This window comes from Tiliqua scincoides, chromosome 6 (genome assembly GCF_035046505.1).
Source record: "Tiliqua scincoides isolate rTilSci1 chromosome 6, rTilSci1.hap2, whole genome shotgun sequence".
Lineage (NCBI taxonomy): Eukaryota > Metazoa > Chordata > Lepidosauria > Squamata > Scincidae > Tiliqua > Tiliqua scincoides.
This window is the reverse complement of record NC_089826.1, coordinates 60,003,845-60,022,561: the sequence shown is the minus strand read 5'-3', so window position 1 is coordinate 60,022,561 and position 18,717 is coordinate 60,003,845. Positions and strand designations below refer to the sequence as shown.

At 43.9% G+C, this 18,717-nt stretch overlaps 1 protein-coding gene across 1 annotated transcript in view; it reads left to right on the top strand.

Annotated features, from left to right (window-relative positions):
• The first annotated feature begins 5,923 nt into the window (after window positions 1-5,923).
• CENPU (centromere protein U) overlaps window positions 5,924-18,717 on the top strand; it is a 29,207-nt gene continuing 16,413 nt past the window's right edge. The window contains exons 1-5 of the mRNA XM_066632396.1: window positions 5,924-6,048; window positions 9,949-9,997; window positions 10,644-10,758; window positions 15,072-15,204; window positions 16,949-17,021. Coding sequence (XP_066488493.1) covers window positions 5,930-6,048; window positions 9,949-9,997; window positions 10,644-10,758; window positions 15,072-15,204; window positions 16,949-17,021 — 489 coding nt within the window. The 5' untranslated portion in view covers window positions 5,924-5,929. The remainder of the gene's footprint in view (window positions 6,049-9,948; window positions 9,998-10,643; window positions 10,759-15,071; window positions 15,205-16,948; window positions 17,022-18,717) is intronic.

Here is an 18,717-nt window from a genome sequence, read left to right as displayed (position 1 = left end):
TCATTTCAAAAGCATACCTCACTTTCCTGCTCCAAAATGCAATGCAATTGCTAAGTGAATCCTTTGACAAAAGTAATGCTTTACTTCAGTGATTTTCAGCCTTTTTATCTTGCGGCACACTGACAAGGCACACTGCACTGACAGCAGGGGCTTGCATCCCCCCAGTGACCCTACTAATAAATGATCTTCCCATGGCACACCTGCAGACCACCCACAGCATACCGGTGTGCCACAGCACAGTGGTCAAAAATGGCTGCTTTGCTTGATCAACTTAAAAGGACAGATCCAGGCAAAGGTGCCTCAGTACCTTGCTACTTCTGTAACTGAAAAAGTTTCTTCTAATGGCCTTTAACTTACTTGAGCAGAAGCCAATGATATGAAATTTTTCACTTGATTGCTGAATTTTTTTTAAAGTAATTTTTTTTTTAATGCAGGAATGATGAAACTCTAGACATCTCTCTTCTTCTTAGCATTGTTCCTGTGCTATGGTGGGGGTCTGCTTAATGAAACTCTAGGCATGCCTTAAGGTTATAATTACAACACCACAAACAATTTTAAATGTCTTTTAGAATTCTTCTTCTTGCTACTTACTCCAGCTTTGAAATTTATTATACTTTCCACAACTTAAGAGTAGTTTTTTAACCAAATGCATACAAATAACCCAATTATAAAAGTTGGTTTAGTAGCAAGAAATACTGTCTTCAGTAGGACTTATTCATGGGTAAACCTGCACAGAATTGTAGCCTTAATATATTTCTGAGGTAATCTTTGGGAAAGACAAAGGCTAGGCCCTAGGCACTAATTTATGCCCAAGGGCAGGGGTACTCAAACTGGTGAGTTGTGACACCATTCTAGGAAGCCCTGACTCTGGCCCCTGAAGGGAGGGGAAGGCAGCATTGCAATCACCAGGATCACACTGCTGCCCGGGATAAGGAAGGGATTTGTACACTTAGCCAGCTCCAGTCTCCTGGGAAGTCTGGAGAGCCTGCAACTGAAAGCTGTTAACTGAAAAAAGTTTTTAAAAGCCCACTTTGGTTTTGCAACAAAACAAGTGGGCTTTTAAAAACTTCAGAAGTTTAGAGGCTTGGGGAATGCTGCAGAGGGATCTACAGGCTCCCCAGACCCCCTAGGCAGCTAGAGCTGGCTGTGGTGTACAAACCCCTTCATTGTCCCTGGGAGCAGTGTGATCCAGGGGACTGCATTGCTGCCTTTCCCCCTTCCCCACAACTTACGGTACCTTGGTTATCAAACTCCTGTGAGTTTGAAAACTGCTGAACTAAGCAATATAGGTGGTCCTTCCACATGTGCTTTGTAGTGACTTTCTGCTAGCTGCCATATCATGTGCTACTATTTATGTAGAGAATCTTGAACATGCCACTCCACCTTAATGTTGCATATAGTGACCACCCTATGTAAATAGAGCCTCCAAATTCAAGGGCAGCATATTTGAGTGCCAGAAGGTACAGAGCAAGAAACCTGGGAGTGCTATTGCTTATTTGGAGCTTTCCAAAGACACGTGGCTGCCTGCTGATGAGGCCAGAAACTCACAGGAGTTTGAGAACAAGACTTCGCCTCATATCACCCACCTGTGCTTGGGGTAATCCAAGGACCACTTGGACACTTTCATGTGTAGTTCTGTGTTAAATGTTGTGATGTAACATTTCAGGATCACTGTGCGAATACATGTGTCCAACCAAGCTGTATGTGTGAACCAGCTCGTACATTTTCAGTAATCCTTCCAACAAGCCTATACACCAGGTCAGTAGAAGCATGCCTATCTTGCAGAAATTGTGGTACCACTAAGTGTGGTTTGCCTCTGGCTACTTAAAGTGTTTATGGCTGTTTATGGTTTACAGCACAATTTTTGGCTTGATTCTAAATCAGGATATTTTTTTAGAAAAGAGGAAGTTTTTTTTTTAAAAATCAACACAGTGAATTGATTTAAGTGGGATGGTTTCTCTAGTTGTACAATTTTTTCACAGCCTTCTCAGAAAAAAGGATTTTGCCTTTATGTACAAGGAAGTTGGAGAAGCTTCTTAGGAGCCATTAATTATGAAGTTCTAGTTGGCCTTATACCTTTAAAAAATAAACTTTACAGGTGTGAGGTAAACTTTAAAATACGTCAAGCGCAGAAGGATTGCAAATTAGTAGTACTTCACTGAATAGGTGAGCTATTAAGGCTGCAGTCCTAACCATACTTTCCTGAAAAATAAGCCCATTGGACAAAATAAGACTTACTTTACTTCTGAGTAGACCTAGTTAGGGTTGTGACCATAGTAACATGTGTACATCCATACTATAGTGAAAGTGGTATAGTAACTTTCCTCACTCTTGTAACTATTACCTATATTGAATTAATACAGTTTTAATGGGCTAAGCAGTCAGCCACAAGCACATCACAGGAAAAAACTGGCAAAAACTGGTGAAAAGCAACATGAAACATGCCAAATTACAAAGGAACCTCTTGCAGGAGATGAGGGGGTATGGCACAGCACATTCTTGCTATGTAGTTTTTCATTCAATTCTAGTTTCCCCAGGTGTTAGGATAGCAGCACTGCTGTTTTGCCTCTAGGTAGTCTTACCACTTCCTCTAAGCAAATATGAGGGAAGGAAAAGCTAAGGAGCTGAGCAGGCCTGCTGATGTTATGAGGTGTCCAAACTTTTTGGTAGGAGGGCCACATCACCTCTCTGACACTGTGGGGGGGGGGGCTGGCCCTGGGGAAATTTACATTTCAAATTTGAATAAATTTACATAAATGAATATATTAGAACTTATATGAATGAACTAATTTCACTGAAAAGGGGGGTTGTTAAAATAATTCCGGACATAAATAACACACCTCTTCCTAGGGAAAAGTACAGAACAAACTTAAGAGGAGTCAGCATGGGCTCCTTCCCCCCCCATGCAGGAGCATGTTTTTACTCTCTCTCCCCCCCCCATCCTGGCAACAAGCAGCAGCAAAGGAACACAGTCAGGGATCTGGTGGGCACCTGCCCCCTTAGGACAGGAGTTTGTTTCTCCTCATTCACACAGAGAAGGGAGCTGCCTGTCTCCCTCTCTCAGTCCTCCCTCTCCCAGCCTGCACTGAGCACCAAACAAACTTAGAAGCAGGCAGAGAGCTGTGTGTATTTCCCCCTTCACAAACAGACCCCCCATCTTCCTCCCTCTTTGCCAGCAACCCCAACAAGCACAAGCAGTAGGTTTCCTCCCCATTCAAACATCCCATGAGTTCTCCCTGCAGTGCCCGCCTCCAAAACCGAGCACTCACAGCCCAATCAACCCACACTTTCCTGGGAGTAAGCCCCATTGAGTCTGATGGGATTTACTGCTGAGTAGATATGCTCTCCAGCAGCATTCAAACATCCCGCGATTTCTCCCTTGCAGCGCCTGCCCCCTAGCACAGCACAAACACACCCATAGTTTCCCCTCCCTCCTCAGTGCGTACCCCCGCCCCCCGAACCCAAACAGCAGGGCAAACAGACCCAGGACTTCTCATCCCCATTGGACGCAGCTGCAGCCTCCCCAACCAGATGGGAGGGTTGCGGATGGGAGGGGCTGCTGCTCTGCTGAGAGTGCTTAGTCTGTGGCTACGAAGAGCAGTTGGACCACGAGGGATCCAGCGGGTCTTGAGCCGGGCGGAGCGCCCATTGGAGATGGGAGGGGCTCCCTGGGGGGCCAAATTGGGGCCCCCCGCGGGCCGCGAGTGGGCTGGAGGCTGGGATTTGGGCAGCCCTGTTATAAGGCAATAGAAGAAGCTTAAACTGGACATCTTCTTAAATGTTATCCAATGAGTATTCATTATCCCTATCTCAAGGGATGGATATGCCCACAATTGGGTAACTATATCCATCTCATTTAGAAGACTGAGATGGTCTTAGACCTGATGCTAAAGACCCCAGCCAGGCTTTTTAATTCTGAGTGATTTCAACATTCGGGCCAAAGGTCTGTCATTTGGATTGGTCAGGTCTTCACAGCCAGTCAGTATGACAGCCATCACCATGACTTTTATCACATAGTGCACAATCCTAACCAACTTTTCACCACTGGCATATCTGTGCCAGTGGGGCATGTGCACTGCAGTAAATCAGTAAATCCTGCAGTTGGGGGGTTGCCATGGAGGGCCTCCTCAGAGTAATGTTTTTTCCCTTACCTCAGTGCTGGAAAATTGGTTACGACTGCGCCCATAGTACCTTTGTGCAGTTGGTATAACTGATCTGCTCTATCCTCAAGTGAATTTGTCTCTGTTATCCATGCTTTGGTAATATCCAGTCTTAGTGACTGTAATGTGTTGTACATGTTGCATCCTAGGGAGGAAGTCTAACTGAATTTGATCCGAACTTCTAAGTTAATATGCTTATGATTGCACTGCAACCACTGAATTTTTTTACAAATGGAAAAAATGGGGTATCCTTTTCTTAAATAAAAGATATTACAGCAGGACAGGGACGTGTGGTGGGTGGGGAGGCTCTGCCTCTCCAGCCACCACACGTCCTGACCCTACTGGAGCCCTCTGAAAAGCACTGCTGCCATGTAAGGCAGAGCATGTTCACCCCATGGAGGAGGGCATGTGTGTGTGAGAGAGGGGGGGGATGCGCTCTGGGTTGTTGGTGCCTCACACAGCTCTTTTCAAAGAACACTGGTGGGGAGGCTCTGCCTCACCTGCCTCCCCATCCACCACACGTCCCTGTCCCCACCGGAATCCTCCAGACAGCACCGCTGCTGTGTTAGGCAGAGCATGTTCACCCTATGGAGGAAGGTGCCTTTGTGTGTGTGTGTGTGTGTGCGCGTGCATGTGTGCGTGCGTGCGTGAGGGGATGTGCTCCGCATGTGGGTTCTCGGATGCCTCACACAGCAGCAGCTCTTGGTGGGGAGACTGCCTCACCAACCACCACATGTCCTTGTCCCCACAGGAGTATTCAAAAAGCACTGCTGCTGTGTAAGGCAGAGCATGTTCGCCAGAGCATGGAGCATGAGCATAAGGCATGTAAGGCAGAGCATGGAGGAGGGTGTGTATGTGTCAGGGAATGTGCTTGGGTGCCTCACAGGTCAGTAGCTCTTTTCAAAGTACCTGTAGGTTGGCCACGCTGTTAACTATTCTTTCTTTCTTGGAAGCTGACTCTCTATAGTCCACTGTTCATTATTGCTTGTGAGCATCACTCTCTCAGTCACAGGTCACACCTGGCTCTGTCCTCACATGACAGCTTGTCCTTTTGGTCTCCCAACCAATTTTCAACCAGGACCACTCCTGCTTAGCATTCTTTGGGCAGCCACCTGCTCAACCACCAGATCACTGAGGTGATACTGCCTTGAGAAGTGTTACGCATTCCTGTTGTCGGTCCTTTCTCCTTTGCACATGCTTGCTATGAACTAGCGAGCCCCTTTGCAACCTCCTGAACAAGACATAACAGATCTATAGGAAAGGGCAGGAGGTTCGGTTCTAACAGCATCCCTACTGGAGAAGCTATTTTGTTGTCCTGCCCCCAGGTGGCGCAGCTACTTTGTTGTGCCTCCGACGCTTCTCTCCGACGTTCCACCTGGCGGACCAGCCCATCTGCCAACGTCGGGAGGGGGGGGTAGGCGGCGCACAGAGGAGGCGAGTCTGTTTAACCCTCGCGTTATCTTCCCTCCCGGCCAATCCAGATCGCGCACAGGAATTGAAATAGACGTAGCGGGAAGCACAGCGGCTGGGCTCGGATAGCGGTTCTTGAGCGCCACTTTGGTAAGTTCCGACCCCCCCCCGCTCCGTGTGCTCAGTGGGGCGGCTCTGGTTCGGTGGCTGGAGTTCTGGTGCCCAGAAGAGACATTTGGGTGGCCTGCTCTTTTCTCCTTGTTTCCCCCCTCAGTTTGGGTGGTCCTTCCCCATGTTCTTTTCTTTTTGCTTCTCCCCTTCACGGGTAGATCGAACTTTCCAGCTGCGCTAAGGCGCGCATGCTCTTGGTGCACGCAGGAAAGGGTGGGGGAGCTGAAGATCGACGGGGGCGTGAAAGGAAGCCGACCGTTGTTCCGACTGTTGAGCGCGAGAAGGCGTGGTTGCAGGAAGGCGATTGGTTGGTGACGGAGCGAATGCAAGGGTGGGGAGGCGGGGCTTCGTAACAGTCGTTCGAAAGCGCGCCAGTTGTCAAGGTGATGCCTGCGACCGTTGACAGGGGATGACGGTTGGGGGAGAGGCGCGTGGCAGCTCCACTCGCCAGGCTTTTTCCTCTAGGCAGCTTAGCAGCGCACGTGCCTTTATTCCATTAGTATTATGGAATAAATTACAATTCTATTAATATAATGTGTGTATGTATTATATATACACTATGGAATATACATGTAACATATTATATATTAATATAATTGTCGGTACATTGTCGGTACAATATAACATAATATATATATGAAATTACATATATTAATATCAATAATATACAATATATAATTATTATATAGTGGAGTATCATATTAATATATCTAACAATATAATACATATTAATATATTATGTATATATTTATACTATTATTTTATATATAATATATTATGTATATATGTTATGTATATCAATTTATATTAATTGTGTATAATATCTTTTTACACTTTACAATTTTATATAATAAATTTTTACACTTTTACACAAACTTTTGTGCCTTGTATACATTGAGGAGAATTTTGAACTTATGTAAATAAGGAATTATTATTTTTATTCTTATGAGATTTTTGCACAGTCAGGTAGATGCTATTGACTGGCTTGTTTTATCCAGATTATGATTGTTATTGGGGCTTTTTAAAAGACTTGTTAAGAACCTCTAGTTTCTTACAATTCCATGTAATAATTTCTTTCAAAGACGTTTGTTTTCCTGCTAATTGGGTAAGAGGCACTTTTTCAAGTGGGTGCTCATTTTTTAGCAGGGGGAGAGTAATTGGCCCACTTCACCCCAGCACTGTCTGTTCTAGTGGCTGTCTGCTGGTATTCTTTTTGCATCTTTTTAGATTGTGAACCCTTTTGGGACAGGGAGCCATTTAGTTATTTGATTTTTGTCTGTAAACCGCTTTGTGAACTTTTAGTTGAAAAGCGGTATATAAATACTGTTAATAATAATAATAATTTTCCAAAGACAATTTCTTTTAAAGAAGGAAATAATTTCTTTAGCCGGCATGTGATTAATCTGTGGAACCCCTTGCCACAGGCCATGGTGATGATGTCTGGCCTGTTGAAAGGGGGTTGGATTCCTGGAGGAAAAGCCCATCACAGGATACAAGCTATGATGGACAAGGCGCCCCAAGATGTGGGACATCCACTAAAATTGAGTGTTGTTGGGAGAGTTAAAACAAACAAAAGAACGTATTTCTTTGCTGTGTGTGTAATTAATCTGTGAAACTCTTTGCCACATGATGTGTTGATGATGTCTGGCCTAGGATGCCTTTAAAAGGGGATTGGACAAATTTCTGGAAGAAAAGATGATCACATGTTACAAGCCATGATGTGTATGTGCAGCCTCCTGATTTTAGAAGTAGGCTACCTCAGAATGCCAGGTGACAGGGAATGGCACCAGGATGCAAGTCTCTAGTTGTCTTGTGTGCTCCCTGAGGCATCTAGTGGGCCACTGTGAGATTCAGTAAACTGACTAGATGGGCCTTTGGCCTGAGCCAGCAGGGCTCTTCTTATGTTCTTAATGAAAAAAATTCAATAAGAAGGAAAACATTTTATAACAATATTGTTATATTGTGTGGATTAAGAGGAAAGTTGCAGTAATAAAGAGGGAAAAGGACAGACTTTATCTTTGTAATAATTCTGTGAGGTAGAACTGGAAAGAACCTCCAAGCAGGGCTTTCCCTAGAAGGGACTGGATTGACACAACCAGTGCAGGGGTGGGCATATTATGGCCATGTGTGTTAAATAAGGGATAAAAATAAGTGCTTCCGTTAATTAAGATATAGTCCAAAATTTTAACTAATAACAAATTTGAGCTCCTCAATAATAGGAACATTCTTTTCATTACTGAAATTTTAAATATATATATATATATATATATAATATTCAAATAATTAACCCAGAAAATAAAATGGACAGAATAACAACTAAAAAATTAAATACAGAATAACAATTAAAGCAATCTAAATTAGACTTGCTCCCCCCAAAAGTGGGCATTGCTCTTTCTTTTTAAGTATTTATCAAACATGTATTGCCTTTATGAAGAGGAAGATAGCAAGCACCTGAAGGAAAGAAAGGAGTAAAGATGAAAGTGGGAACAAAACAGCTAGGAAGCAAAGCAGAAAAAGTAGGGGAAGGCAATGCAATTTGGGAAGTTCCCTGAGGCATCTGTATCTTATGATGTGTACAAAATACTATTTTAAAGCAGCAGTATTTGTAAAACTCTGCATCAGTAAGGAAATTGAAATACTCTGCGTGTTCTCTCTCTCTCACACACACATACACACACTGCAGAAATTTGTGCTTACCCTTTAGGAGAGATTTCTCTCTTATTCAGGACCCAATTCTATCCAGCTTTCCACCACTGGTGCAGTTGCAGTGCATCCCTGAGATAAGGGAACAAATGTTCCCATACTGTGAGGAGGCCTCTGTGACTGGGTCCCCTCTACAGAATACAGCACATGCCCCATTGGCATGGCTGCACTGGCACTGGAAAATTGGATAGGATTGGGCCCTCAGTAAGAGAGGAGGCTATGTGCTACAGGACTTGAGTCTGTGGAAGTACTTGAGGCATACTGATATGTAAAGGGCATAAGAGGTGGCAATTACAAGATCATTTTTAACATAGGATAAAGCTCCACCTGCTGCCTTCCTTGCCTAAAGGCTCAATACTATACATGCTTACCTCAGAGTAAGTCCCACTGAAATAAATGGAACTTTTGAGTGTGCATGCATAGGATTGTCCATCTAGCACAGTGGTTCTCACACATTTAGCACTGGGACCCACTTTTTAGAAAGAGAATCTGTCTGGACCCACTGGAAGTGATGTCATGACTGGAAGTGACATGGTTAGCAGGAAAATTTTTAACAATCCTAGGCTACAATCCTACCCACACTTACCCAGAAGTAAGTCCCATTTACTATCATTGTTAAAAGAATATACATAGTAGCTTGTTAAAAGTACAGATCTGTAACACTTCTCCCAATGCAGTCGCATACCATGGTAGCATCAAGTCTAATATATTAAAAATAAAATATTGAAATGAATGGGGACCCACCTGAATTTGGCTCGCAACCCACCTAATGGGTCCTAATCTACAGTTTGAGAAACACTGATCTAGCGTTTTGCTACAGGATTTGGCACAGATTAGCCTAAGGTTTCCCCTGAATTTCTGTTGCTGCTTCTGAAGCAGTTTCACTGCACATTGCTTGCTTGTGGCAGCAACACAGGGAGCCAAGAAGTAAGGTGCAACACTCCGTGGGTCCCCTCCAAGTAAACCTTATTTAACATATTGGTGCTTACTTCTGAGTAAATATGCAAAGGATTGACTTATATGGGATTCTTAGGTTCTCATATATCTAAGAACCTTAGGTTCTCTGTTCATGGTTGGTTCATCGTTGGGTGAACCAACCATGGTTCATGGACATGGACATCACCAGTTACTTCCATATTGGGAGGCCAGATGTGACATGATAAGCACAAGTGAGAGGCTCAGGATGGACAGGAGGGCTGTGAAAAGCATACTTTGGAACTCTGCATGCCCATCCAACCTCTGTTTGTTTATTATTGCATTGTGATACTAGTCTCGCTGCTGGGCGGCAGGTGTCCAGGGGTTCCATGAGTACCATTAGACACCACCTCAGGTACCACTGATGGTATCCATACCTCTGATGGATACCATTGGTTGAGAAACACTGCTTTAGAAGAAGGGGTACAATTGTAATTAAATATTTAATATTGATCCATTTGTAAGATATATAAACATAAAAAAGAAATGTATATTTTACATAATGGTATTCTTTTGTTTATTTCAATAGTAACAAGATGCCAAAGAGGAAAAGAAAAGACTCAGGAAAAAAACTTGGAGTGAGTTGCATGGTACTTTTTTTAAAATACAAATGAGGCAGTTATTTAATGTACAATATTGAATTGATTCATATATCTGGAGCAGTGGTTCCCAAACTTTTTAGCACAAGGACCACTTTTTTAAATGACACTCTTTTGGGATCCATCTAGGTTTACTAGACTTTACAAAAAGGAGCTCTAGAAAGACATATTTTATTTATTTGTAAGTAATAATAACCCAAAAAAGACCTTCAAACATTTATCTCCTTATATTTACACATGCTTGCAAACTGCAGAAGTCGGAGCTCTTTGCAGGGTAATTAGCAGCTGCAATATCTGATTTTTGAATAACCTCAGGGCTTGAGGCAATTAGTTATCTGATCTTTCCATCACCCTTTGGCGACCCACCAAAAATCAGGTCCCAACCCACAGTTTGGGAAACACTGATCTAGAATGCTATATTCTGTTTATAACTGCATCTAACGATTATATTTTGACCTTTCTACCTCCTTTTTATTATGAGGATTAGTATTTTATTTCAAAATTCTTTCATGATGTAGTCCAGTATTTCAAATTCATTTAAACTATGTATCTTTTACACTAAAATAAATTGTTTTTTAAGCTGCTTATTAACAGGTTCCATTTTACTACATCCCCTCCTTTCTAGAAGCACCAAGCCAAGGAACAAGGTCGTGGTAAATTGTTTTCCCGTGGTGAGCCAGATCTGTCTAGTATTTTGACAATTCCTGGAACTGGGCAAGCAGAGGAACCCGATGAGTTTGGTCAGTGATTAGCTTTTATAGTTTTAAGTTTCTAGGGCTGTCACTTTGTAAGAGATATTAGTCAATCATACCAACTTCAATTAGCTGATTAAGTTCTGTGCCTAGAATTCTGTAGAAGAAAACATAATTTTCTTTTCAGAATACTAAAAAATATTGCCATCTTATTTTAAAAACTAGTAACAGCTGCTGCAATATTTTGCTGTAATTGCATGACCTGAATTCTAGACAAACTGATATTTCCTTGCTGGCAGAATGCAGTTATTTGGGGTATATTTCTGTGTGTGTGAGAGGGAGACACATCTGTGTGTGAGAGGCATCATCCTCCACAGCCACTGTTAATTCTGTTTCTCTGACATGATTCCTAACACATAATCCTTCCCTGCTGCTTTTGAGTGTCGGCGTGGGGGAAAGAATGCATAGAAGCTGTGTGATCAGTACTTGTATTAAAAATAAACAAAATCAATAAATATTAAAATAAAATCAGCCCTTTATTGTGTGTGCAGAGGCGTAACGCTTTACCCCAGTGCCTGGGACAGTGACGACATGGCATCACTTAACATTGTGACATCACTGCCTCAGTTTCTCCTTCCTCCGCAGTACTTCATGCCCCTCACCCCTGCTTCTGTGAAGGCTGGGATCCTTCACAGAAAGCTGGGACAGGGTATGGCAAAGCCACCAGCACCCCACCTTCAGGGGAAAACCCAGAGGTGACTGGGCTGAGCCTGGGGGAGGTCATGCACTGTGCTGAGGGCTGCTCAAGATACGGCTCTGTGTGTGTATGGGGGAATCTTTAATAATCTTTTAAATGACTTTGATCAGCTTTTGTCAGTATACAATTAACCAAAACTGCAATGCTGTATACACATACCTAGAGTATGTGTATACTGATTTCAGTGGGACACTTCTTCATTATATATTTTATTTATAATATATTTATATATTATTTTATTTACTTATTTAAATAAATATATTTTATTTTTAATGATATTAAAAATAAAAACAACAATACAAATATGCAGAAAAATACATAAACAAAAAAAGAAAAATAGAAAAGAAAAAAGAGAAAAAAATTACATAAAATATCTCCAACTGTAACAAGAGTGAAGCCAAAAAGTTCTAATTACTTGCTGCATTTATATTAATGATCAAAATTTCCACCCTTACTAAAGCTATATCCCTCTTATGACTAATCTTCAAATCTAAAACTTATTAAATCATTACTCTATCTTGCAAAAATCATTGATTAGTTTCCAGTTATTCATATTTTGTTGATTTCTCTTTAAAGTAGTAAGTTTATCCATTTCTCAAAGTCCAAAACATTTTTCCACCATTCTTCAACTGGCGGTATATCCGTGATTTTACAATATTGTGCATAACGTATTCTAGCTGCATTTATCATATATGATACAGTGGAACTTACTTCTGAGGAGACATGCACAGGATTGCACTGTAAATGTTGTAATGGTTACGTAAAGTATCTTCAACTGTACACAAATGCAGATAAGGAAGTTGTAATTTGCAGTTCTGTATCTGAGAGATTTGGAAATGTATTTTTTCACTGAAATGTTCATTGGCTGCAGTCCAGAAACAGTTGCATGCAATAAGATGTACACAATTAGCAATCATGATTACTAATTATGCCAAAATGTCTGTGTCTGGACTGGTGCACATGCAGTGTGAAAATGGCTGTCTGGTATCGCAAATATCAGACTATTTAAATTATATCTGTATTAAATAGTCTTAAATTAACTATTTATGGAATACTCAGTTATATCTTTCATTTGTCATCAAAATAACTGCAGAATCTGAATTAGATTTAAAATCAAACAAAAGGCTAGTAAAATCAATGGCTGCATTTCTGTACAAATTCCTATAGTTTCTGAATACAGTTCTATGTATGTGATTTCTAGAAATTGGTACTGTTGCGCCATGGCAGGATCCTGCCTCCCCCCTGGAGGGTCTACAGGTAGTCTGGGGTCAATTTGTGATACACTCCACTTATCCCACTTCTGCAGTAACCACAGGGATCAATGACAAAGCCTGTTTATTTGAGTCAAATGCTTAACATTCTAGTGGAACATTCATTCCACAGGGACCTGCACCTTGCTCATGGGCAAGGTACAAATCCTTCAGGTAGGGCATACAAAAGTCCACTGACTATAGGTAAGTGCACAGTCCATAGGTTAGTCCAGGATCAAGGCTAGACCAAGAAGCCTGATTCATGGTGTAAGCATACTAGGTAAGAAGTGGGGCTTTAGCAAGAACTTCAGCATCGTCGCCCAGGGTTTATGGGGCGTCTCTGAGGCTGCTTGTGGGCCAGCCCCCCAGATGGCTGCCGAGTGGTGTTGATGGTGCCCCAGCCCAGGTTGCCTGTTTGCTGCTCTAGTCCGGATTAAATCCGGATAAGACAGAGGTGCTCTTGGTTCGGAAATCCACAGCTCGGATGCTGGACTATCGTCCTGCTCTGAATGGGGTTGCACTCCCTCTGAAGGAGCAGGTCCGCAGCTTGGGGGTTCTCCTGGATCCACAGCTGCTCCTGGAGTCCCAGGTAGCGGCAGTGGCCAGGGGAACCTTTGCTCAGCTTCGGCTGATTCGCCAGCTGCGACCGTACCTGAGCTGCGCGGACCTGGCCACAGTAACCCATGCCCTAGTGACATCTAGATTAGATTATTGCAATGTGATCTACATGGGGCTGCCTTTGAAGACGGTCCGGAAATTACAACTACTACAGAACGTGGCTGCTCGTTTGGTTGCTGGGGCACGTTGGTTTGACTCTGTTGAGCCATTGCTCCGGTGGCTACACTGGCTGCCGGTTCTGTTCCGGGCCCAATTCAAGGTGCTAGTTTTGACTTTTAAAGCCCTTTATGGCTCAGGTCCGGGGTATTTGAGGGACCGCCTCCTTCCCTACAATCCTGCCCGTGCTCTTAGATCATCTGGGGGGGGCCATTTTGACTGTGCCGCCACTAAGAGATGTGATAGGGGCGGCGGCCAGGAAGAGGGCCTTCTCGGTGGTGGCCCCCGAACTGTGGAATACCCTCCCCTTAGAACTGAGGACTGCTCCCTCGTTGCTAACGTTTTGGCGTGGACTGAAGACCTTTTTATTTCAAAAAGCTTTTAATTGTTGACAGGCTGGCTGGCGTTCTTGCTTTTATATGAAAATCCACGGGGTTTGTTTGTTTTTAGATTTTTTAATTATTGTAAATTGTTTTTAATGATTGTTTTTAATGTTGCATTTTTAAATTGTTTGTAAGCTGCCTTGTGTGCCCGTTGGGCAAAAAGGCGGAGTATAAATTAATAAAATAATAATAGTCCGCCTGGCTGTTCCCACTGCACTGGCACTAGGAGGCCTCCCAGGTGGTCCCACTCTCCCTTGGTCCTCTGGGCAGTCCATTCCTTGAGGATCCTTCTCCAGCTGTTGGCGAGGGTCTGAGTCGACCTTTGAAATGGAGGTGCAACTCCTGCCCCTCCAAGGCAAGGGTCCAGTAAAGGTAAGGTAATGGGTTCGCCTGAGCGTTCCCCAGCCACCCTTGTGGAGCCCAAACCCCAGGAAGAGCAACCTTTCCCTCTGGCTGCTGGGCTCCTTGTGAACCCAGCAGCCAACCCAACTGGGTCCACCCCTTCCAGCTATGTGATCTTGGGGCCTACTCTCGAGGTCCCCTGCCCGGTGGTTGTATCTGGGTAGTACTCGTACAGCTTCCCTACTCCTGAGGAGTCTCTTACTCCTGAGGAGCCCCTTGCTCTCAAGCAGGCCTGTGTCACCAGGGCCCAGCCCTGGTGACAGGTACAAACTGTGAAATCTTGTCATTAATTTTCTTCTTGCACTTCATCATACAAAAAATTACAGCATTAACTAGTGTGCATGGTGGCTAGTTCTTACTTTTGTGTAAGCCGAAGTATCTGATGCTCACGTCTGAATTAATGTAGCTGACTTTTCCACCTGTCTTCTCCTAGCCAGCTCTTCTTGTCTATAAACCTTTCTTGAAGTAACATAGAAAGTAATCGTAAAGTGGCATAACAGATTTTCTAGCCAGTTTTTCCTAAAACCCACATTTTCCAGTTGACTGTCTGCTTCAGCAAGGTGGGTAGCATCCCATACCTTGTTGTTTCTGATCTTCAAGGCTGTGAATCTTAGTCCTCAGAGCAGTTCTGAATTACCGGGATCTGGAAATGAGAAACTGCAACCTTCAGTGCCCAGGCTTCTCCTATGGTTTGATTTTTTTCTCCTTTTCGTAATCATGGCAAAGAAACAATAGGAACATCACAAACATGATGTACAATTGTATTTTTACAAGATTTTTTTCTGTTTTATCTAGATCATCCATTACATAGCACAGCTGTGTCTGATTTGGAGGAAGAGGATGAAGGAAAAGATCAATGTTCAGAACCTGATGGATCAATCCATAAATCATCTGATTCTGAATTGGAGAAGAACAATAGAGTTAGAAGGTACACCATTAATAAATGTTGAGAATGTGGTCTTATAATACACTAAAGGCGCAATCCAAACCTGCACAGGTGCAGGCAAGCCAGGAGGCTTGTGCTGCATTCAACGCAGGTTTGTTGGCAGCAGCGGTTCAGCCAGAGGCAAGGGGAAACTCTTCCCCTTACCCCTGGGTAAGGGCTGCTGGCCCCAATGGGTCTCCTCGAACCTGCGCCATTTCTGGAAGTAGCGCAAGTCTGAGCCGCTCCGTTCTCCGTGGGGATGGGGGTTGGGACCCAGCATAACTGCTGGGTCCCAGCCCCACTTCTGGCTCCCTGCGCGCCTGCCCCCCCACCCAGAAACACCTCCCTTCCTCCTCCTCCCCGTCTCCCCCCCACGCCTGCCTTTGCTGCTTGTGTCGGCATGGGTACGCCGACACAAGCGGCTGTGGGGAAGCAGCCATGGAGGCTTATGTCAGCCTGTGCATGTCGGTGCATCTAGATGCGCTGACGCGGCTTCCTCCCACAGAGGCGCAAATGTGCTTTATGGCACATAAAGGGACTTGGGCCGGCATAAGGCGCACTTTGGATTGCGCCCTAACTGAACTTACCTTCCATTAAATCTGCACACTTCCATTTACTTACACGATCATACTAACCTATGCCATTAGTTAGCCATGCTACAGAAATCCATTTTAATTTTTGGAAGCTGTTTCATATAAGTGAGACAATCACATGCATCTTTTGTGTTTTTATTGCTTCAGTTCTATCCAAGAGGTGTGAAGGGCATATACCTGCCTTTATAGTGTGTAACTACGAGTACGAATATTTCTAAATACTATGAAACCTTTTGAAGCACTGTGCTTTTTTGCTTATATAAAAATTAGCCTGAGTAGTGATTGCAGGAATATTCCTACATTTAAGGTAGAAACAGGAAATCACAATCCTTTTAAGTAGCCATAAATGTACAAATATTGGAATATTTGTGTTGCTCTTTCTGGTGGAGTGAAACTTTAGGTCTTGCAGTAGCTTTAAGAGGGTAGAGCATTGGGGTAGAGCATTCAGAGGATTGATTGTTTGAACCAGTTGCAAGAGATAGAGTTTTACACATGGGACCTGCAACAAAATGTTGCATTTCCCCAACCCTAATTGGTTCAAATAGGCTACTTCCTTTTTTTCTGATCTTCACTTCACCCCACATTCCATTGGAATATGGATGTCTCAATATTCTGTAGCAGCTTTCTCAACCTTTGTCCCCTGCTGTACCACTTTGGATGGTTCACCTATTAGAAGTATCATTGGAAGTAACTGGCGATGATGTAATCACCATTTACTTCCAGATTGGGAGCCAGGCACAATGCAACAGACATTGGTTAGAGGTTCATGGTGGGTAGACATCACCTCAAGTATCACTGGTGGTAAGAGTATCTCTGGTTGAGAAACACTGTGTGCTGACAGTAAAACTTCTTAGTACAGTGATTTTCAACCGGTGTGTCTCGAATGATTCTCAGGTGTGTCACTGGAGTTTGGGGGAGGGTCATTTATTAGTAGGGCCACTTGGGGATGTGAACTCCCCACTGGCAGTGTGGTGTGCCTTGTAAAAAAAAAAAAACAACTGATGGTGTGCCCTGAAAATTTTAGTTCCTTTGTCTGTGTGCCATGAGATGAACAATATTGAAAATCACTGCCTTAGTAATTAGAATGCTGGGGAAAGTGTTCAAACCTTATAATAGCATATCATGACCTACTGCATTATTTATAATTTTTCCAGGAAAAACCAACATGGCTTGAAATTGGATGTGGAAAGGAAAGATTCTGAAGAGGAGGCTGTGAAAGAGAATATGGTACATAAATAATAAGAATGTGCCCCATTTTTATTTTTGGGAGAAATCCCTAATTGGATTTAGGAGTGTGACAATGCATCACAATTGCAGCAAACATGTATATTTTTATTTGCATATTAATACGTGGGTAATAGTTGCATATTTCTGGATACCAGGCAAGAACAATTAATATCTTTCCAGCTTAAATTTCATGCCAACTAGATTAATAAGGAATGTTGGTGTTATAGGCACATACTTCCCAAGTTGGAATGTGGTCCTTTAAAATCATGACGACCTTGGAGATCATAATCTCTGGAAACCCAATGAAATTCTTATGATTTTGCTTTTAGGGATCTAAACCTTTTAAACATTCACCACAGTCCAGTAAATGCAGCTTTTGCAGATCTGCTTTTCTGAAAGTCTGATAGATAGCAGGATTGCAAGCTCATTAGCAATCATTAATGTATGTGTAGTTGCCTAAATTATATACAGTAGGGTCAGCTCAAGACATTCTGCTGCTTGATGCAAAGGATGAGGGCATGTTCCCCCCACCAAAAGCAGCAACATAAACTTGTAGGTGACTGTCAGCTCAATCTTTTGGTCCGGTGCAAGGAACATCAAGACCAAAATGACCACCGCTTTATCCTGCAGGGTCAGACCAGCTCCGCTGTTGGCAATGGGTCTTCTTGGATCTGCGCCCACTATTTAGTGGGCACAGAACCAAGGTGGGCCTTGTCAGGTCAGAGCGGCTTGCAAGGAGGCATTAATTTAGCAGCAGACTCTGCCGCCATCTCCACCCCCTCCTGGGCCCAATCCTCCATTCAGCCTGCCCTCCTTCCACCCTGAAAAGCCTCCCCACCGCCTGGTGGGAACTCTTACCATTTGGTCCTCCTTGGAGTCATCTTCCTGGTGCTAAGGCCCAGCGCCGACTGGCACTGTCCTCACCACCGGCACAACATCCTCACTGATGACGGCAGAGTGCCGTGTGGCAGTTTTCAGGGCAGTGCACAGGCTGCCAGTGCTGCTCTGGCTTATGATCGGGCACTGTGTTAGTTAGGATCAGGGATATCCAACTCCAGCCCACAGGCTGAATCTCGCACACTGGAATATTATTTCCAAGCATGGTGGTGGTGAAGCCTTTCTGTTCCACCCCACAGCCACCATTTGTTGCACCTGACCTTTGCAGAGTCTTGTGCCAGGCAGCCACTTTCCCCAAGAAATTGGAGCACAAAGCCTTCTTTGGGGCGACATGCAGCAGAAGCAGCTACCCGGTGCGAGGCTCTGAAGATCGGGCACGACAAATGGTGACTGTAAGGCAGAATGGTAAGGCTTCATAACTACCATGCTGTGCCTGGAATGAATATTCAGGCAGGCTGCAGTTTGGAGACCACTGGTCTATAAGAAGTATCCACAAATCAGAGTAGCCTGACAGCCCAATCCTAAGCTGCCCGGGGCACGCAGCTTCGGCGGCACAGAAAACAGCTGCCACTGGATCCTGCGTGCCTCGGGCTACCAAGGGCGGCACTTCAGGAGAAGGGGACTTTTGTCGCCTTCTCCCTGGTAAGGGAATTAGCCCCACAATGGGGCTACTCAAGTTACCGCTGACCGAAAGGTCAGCAACAAGGAAAAGCCATTCGTGTAGGGCGCCGAGCTTCTCTGCCTCCCCACTCCCTCCCTCCCCCCGGCACGCCACTCCCTCCCCCCCGACCCCTCTCTG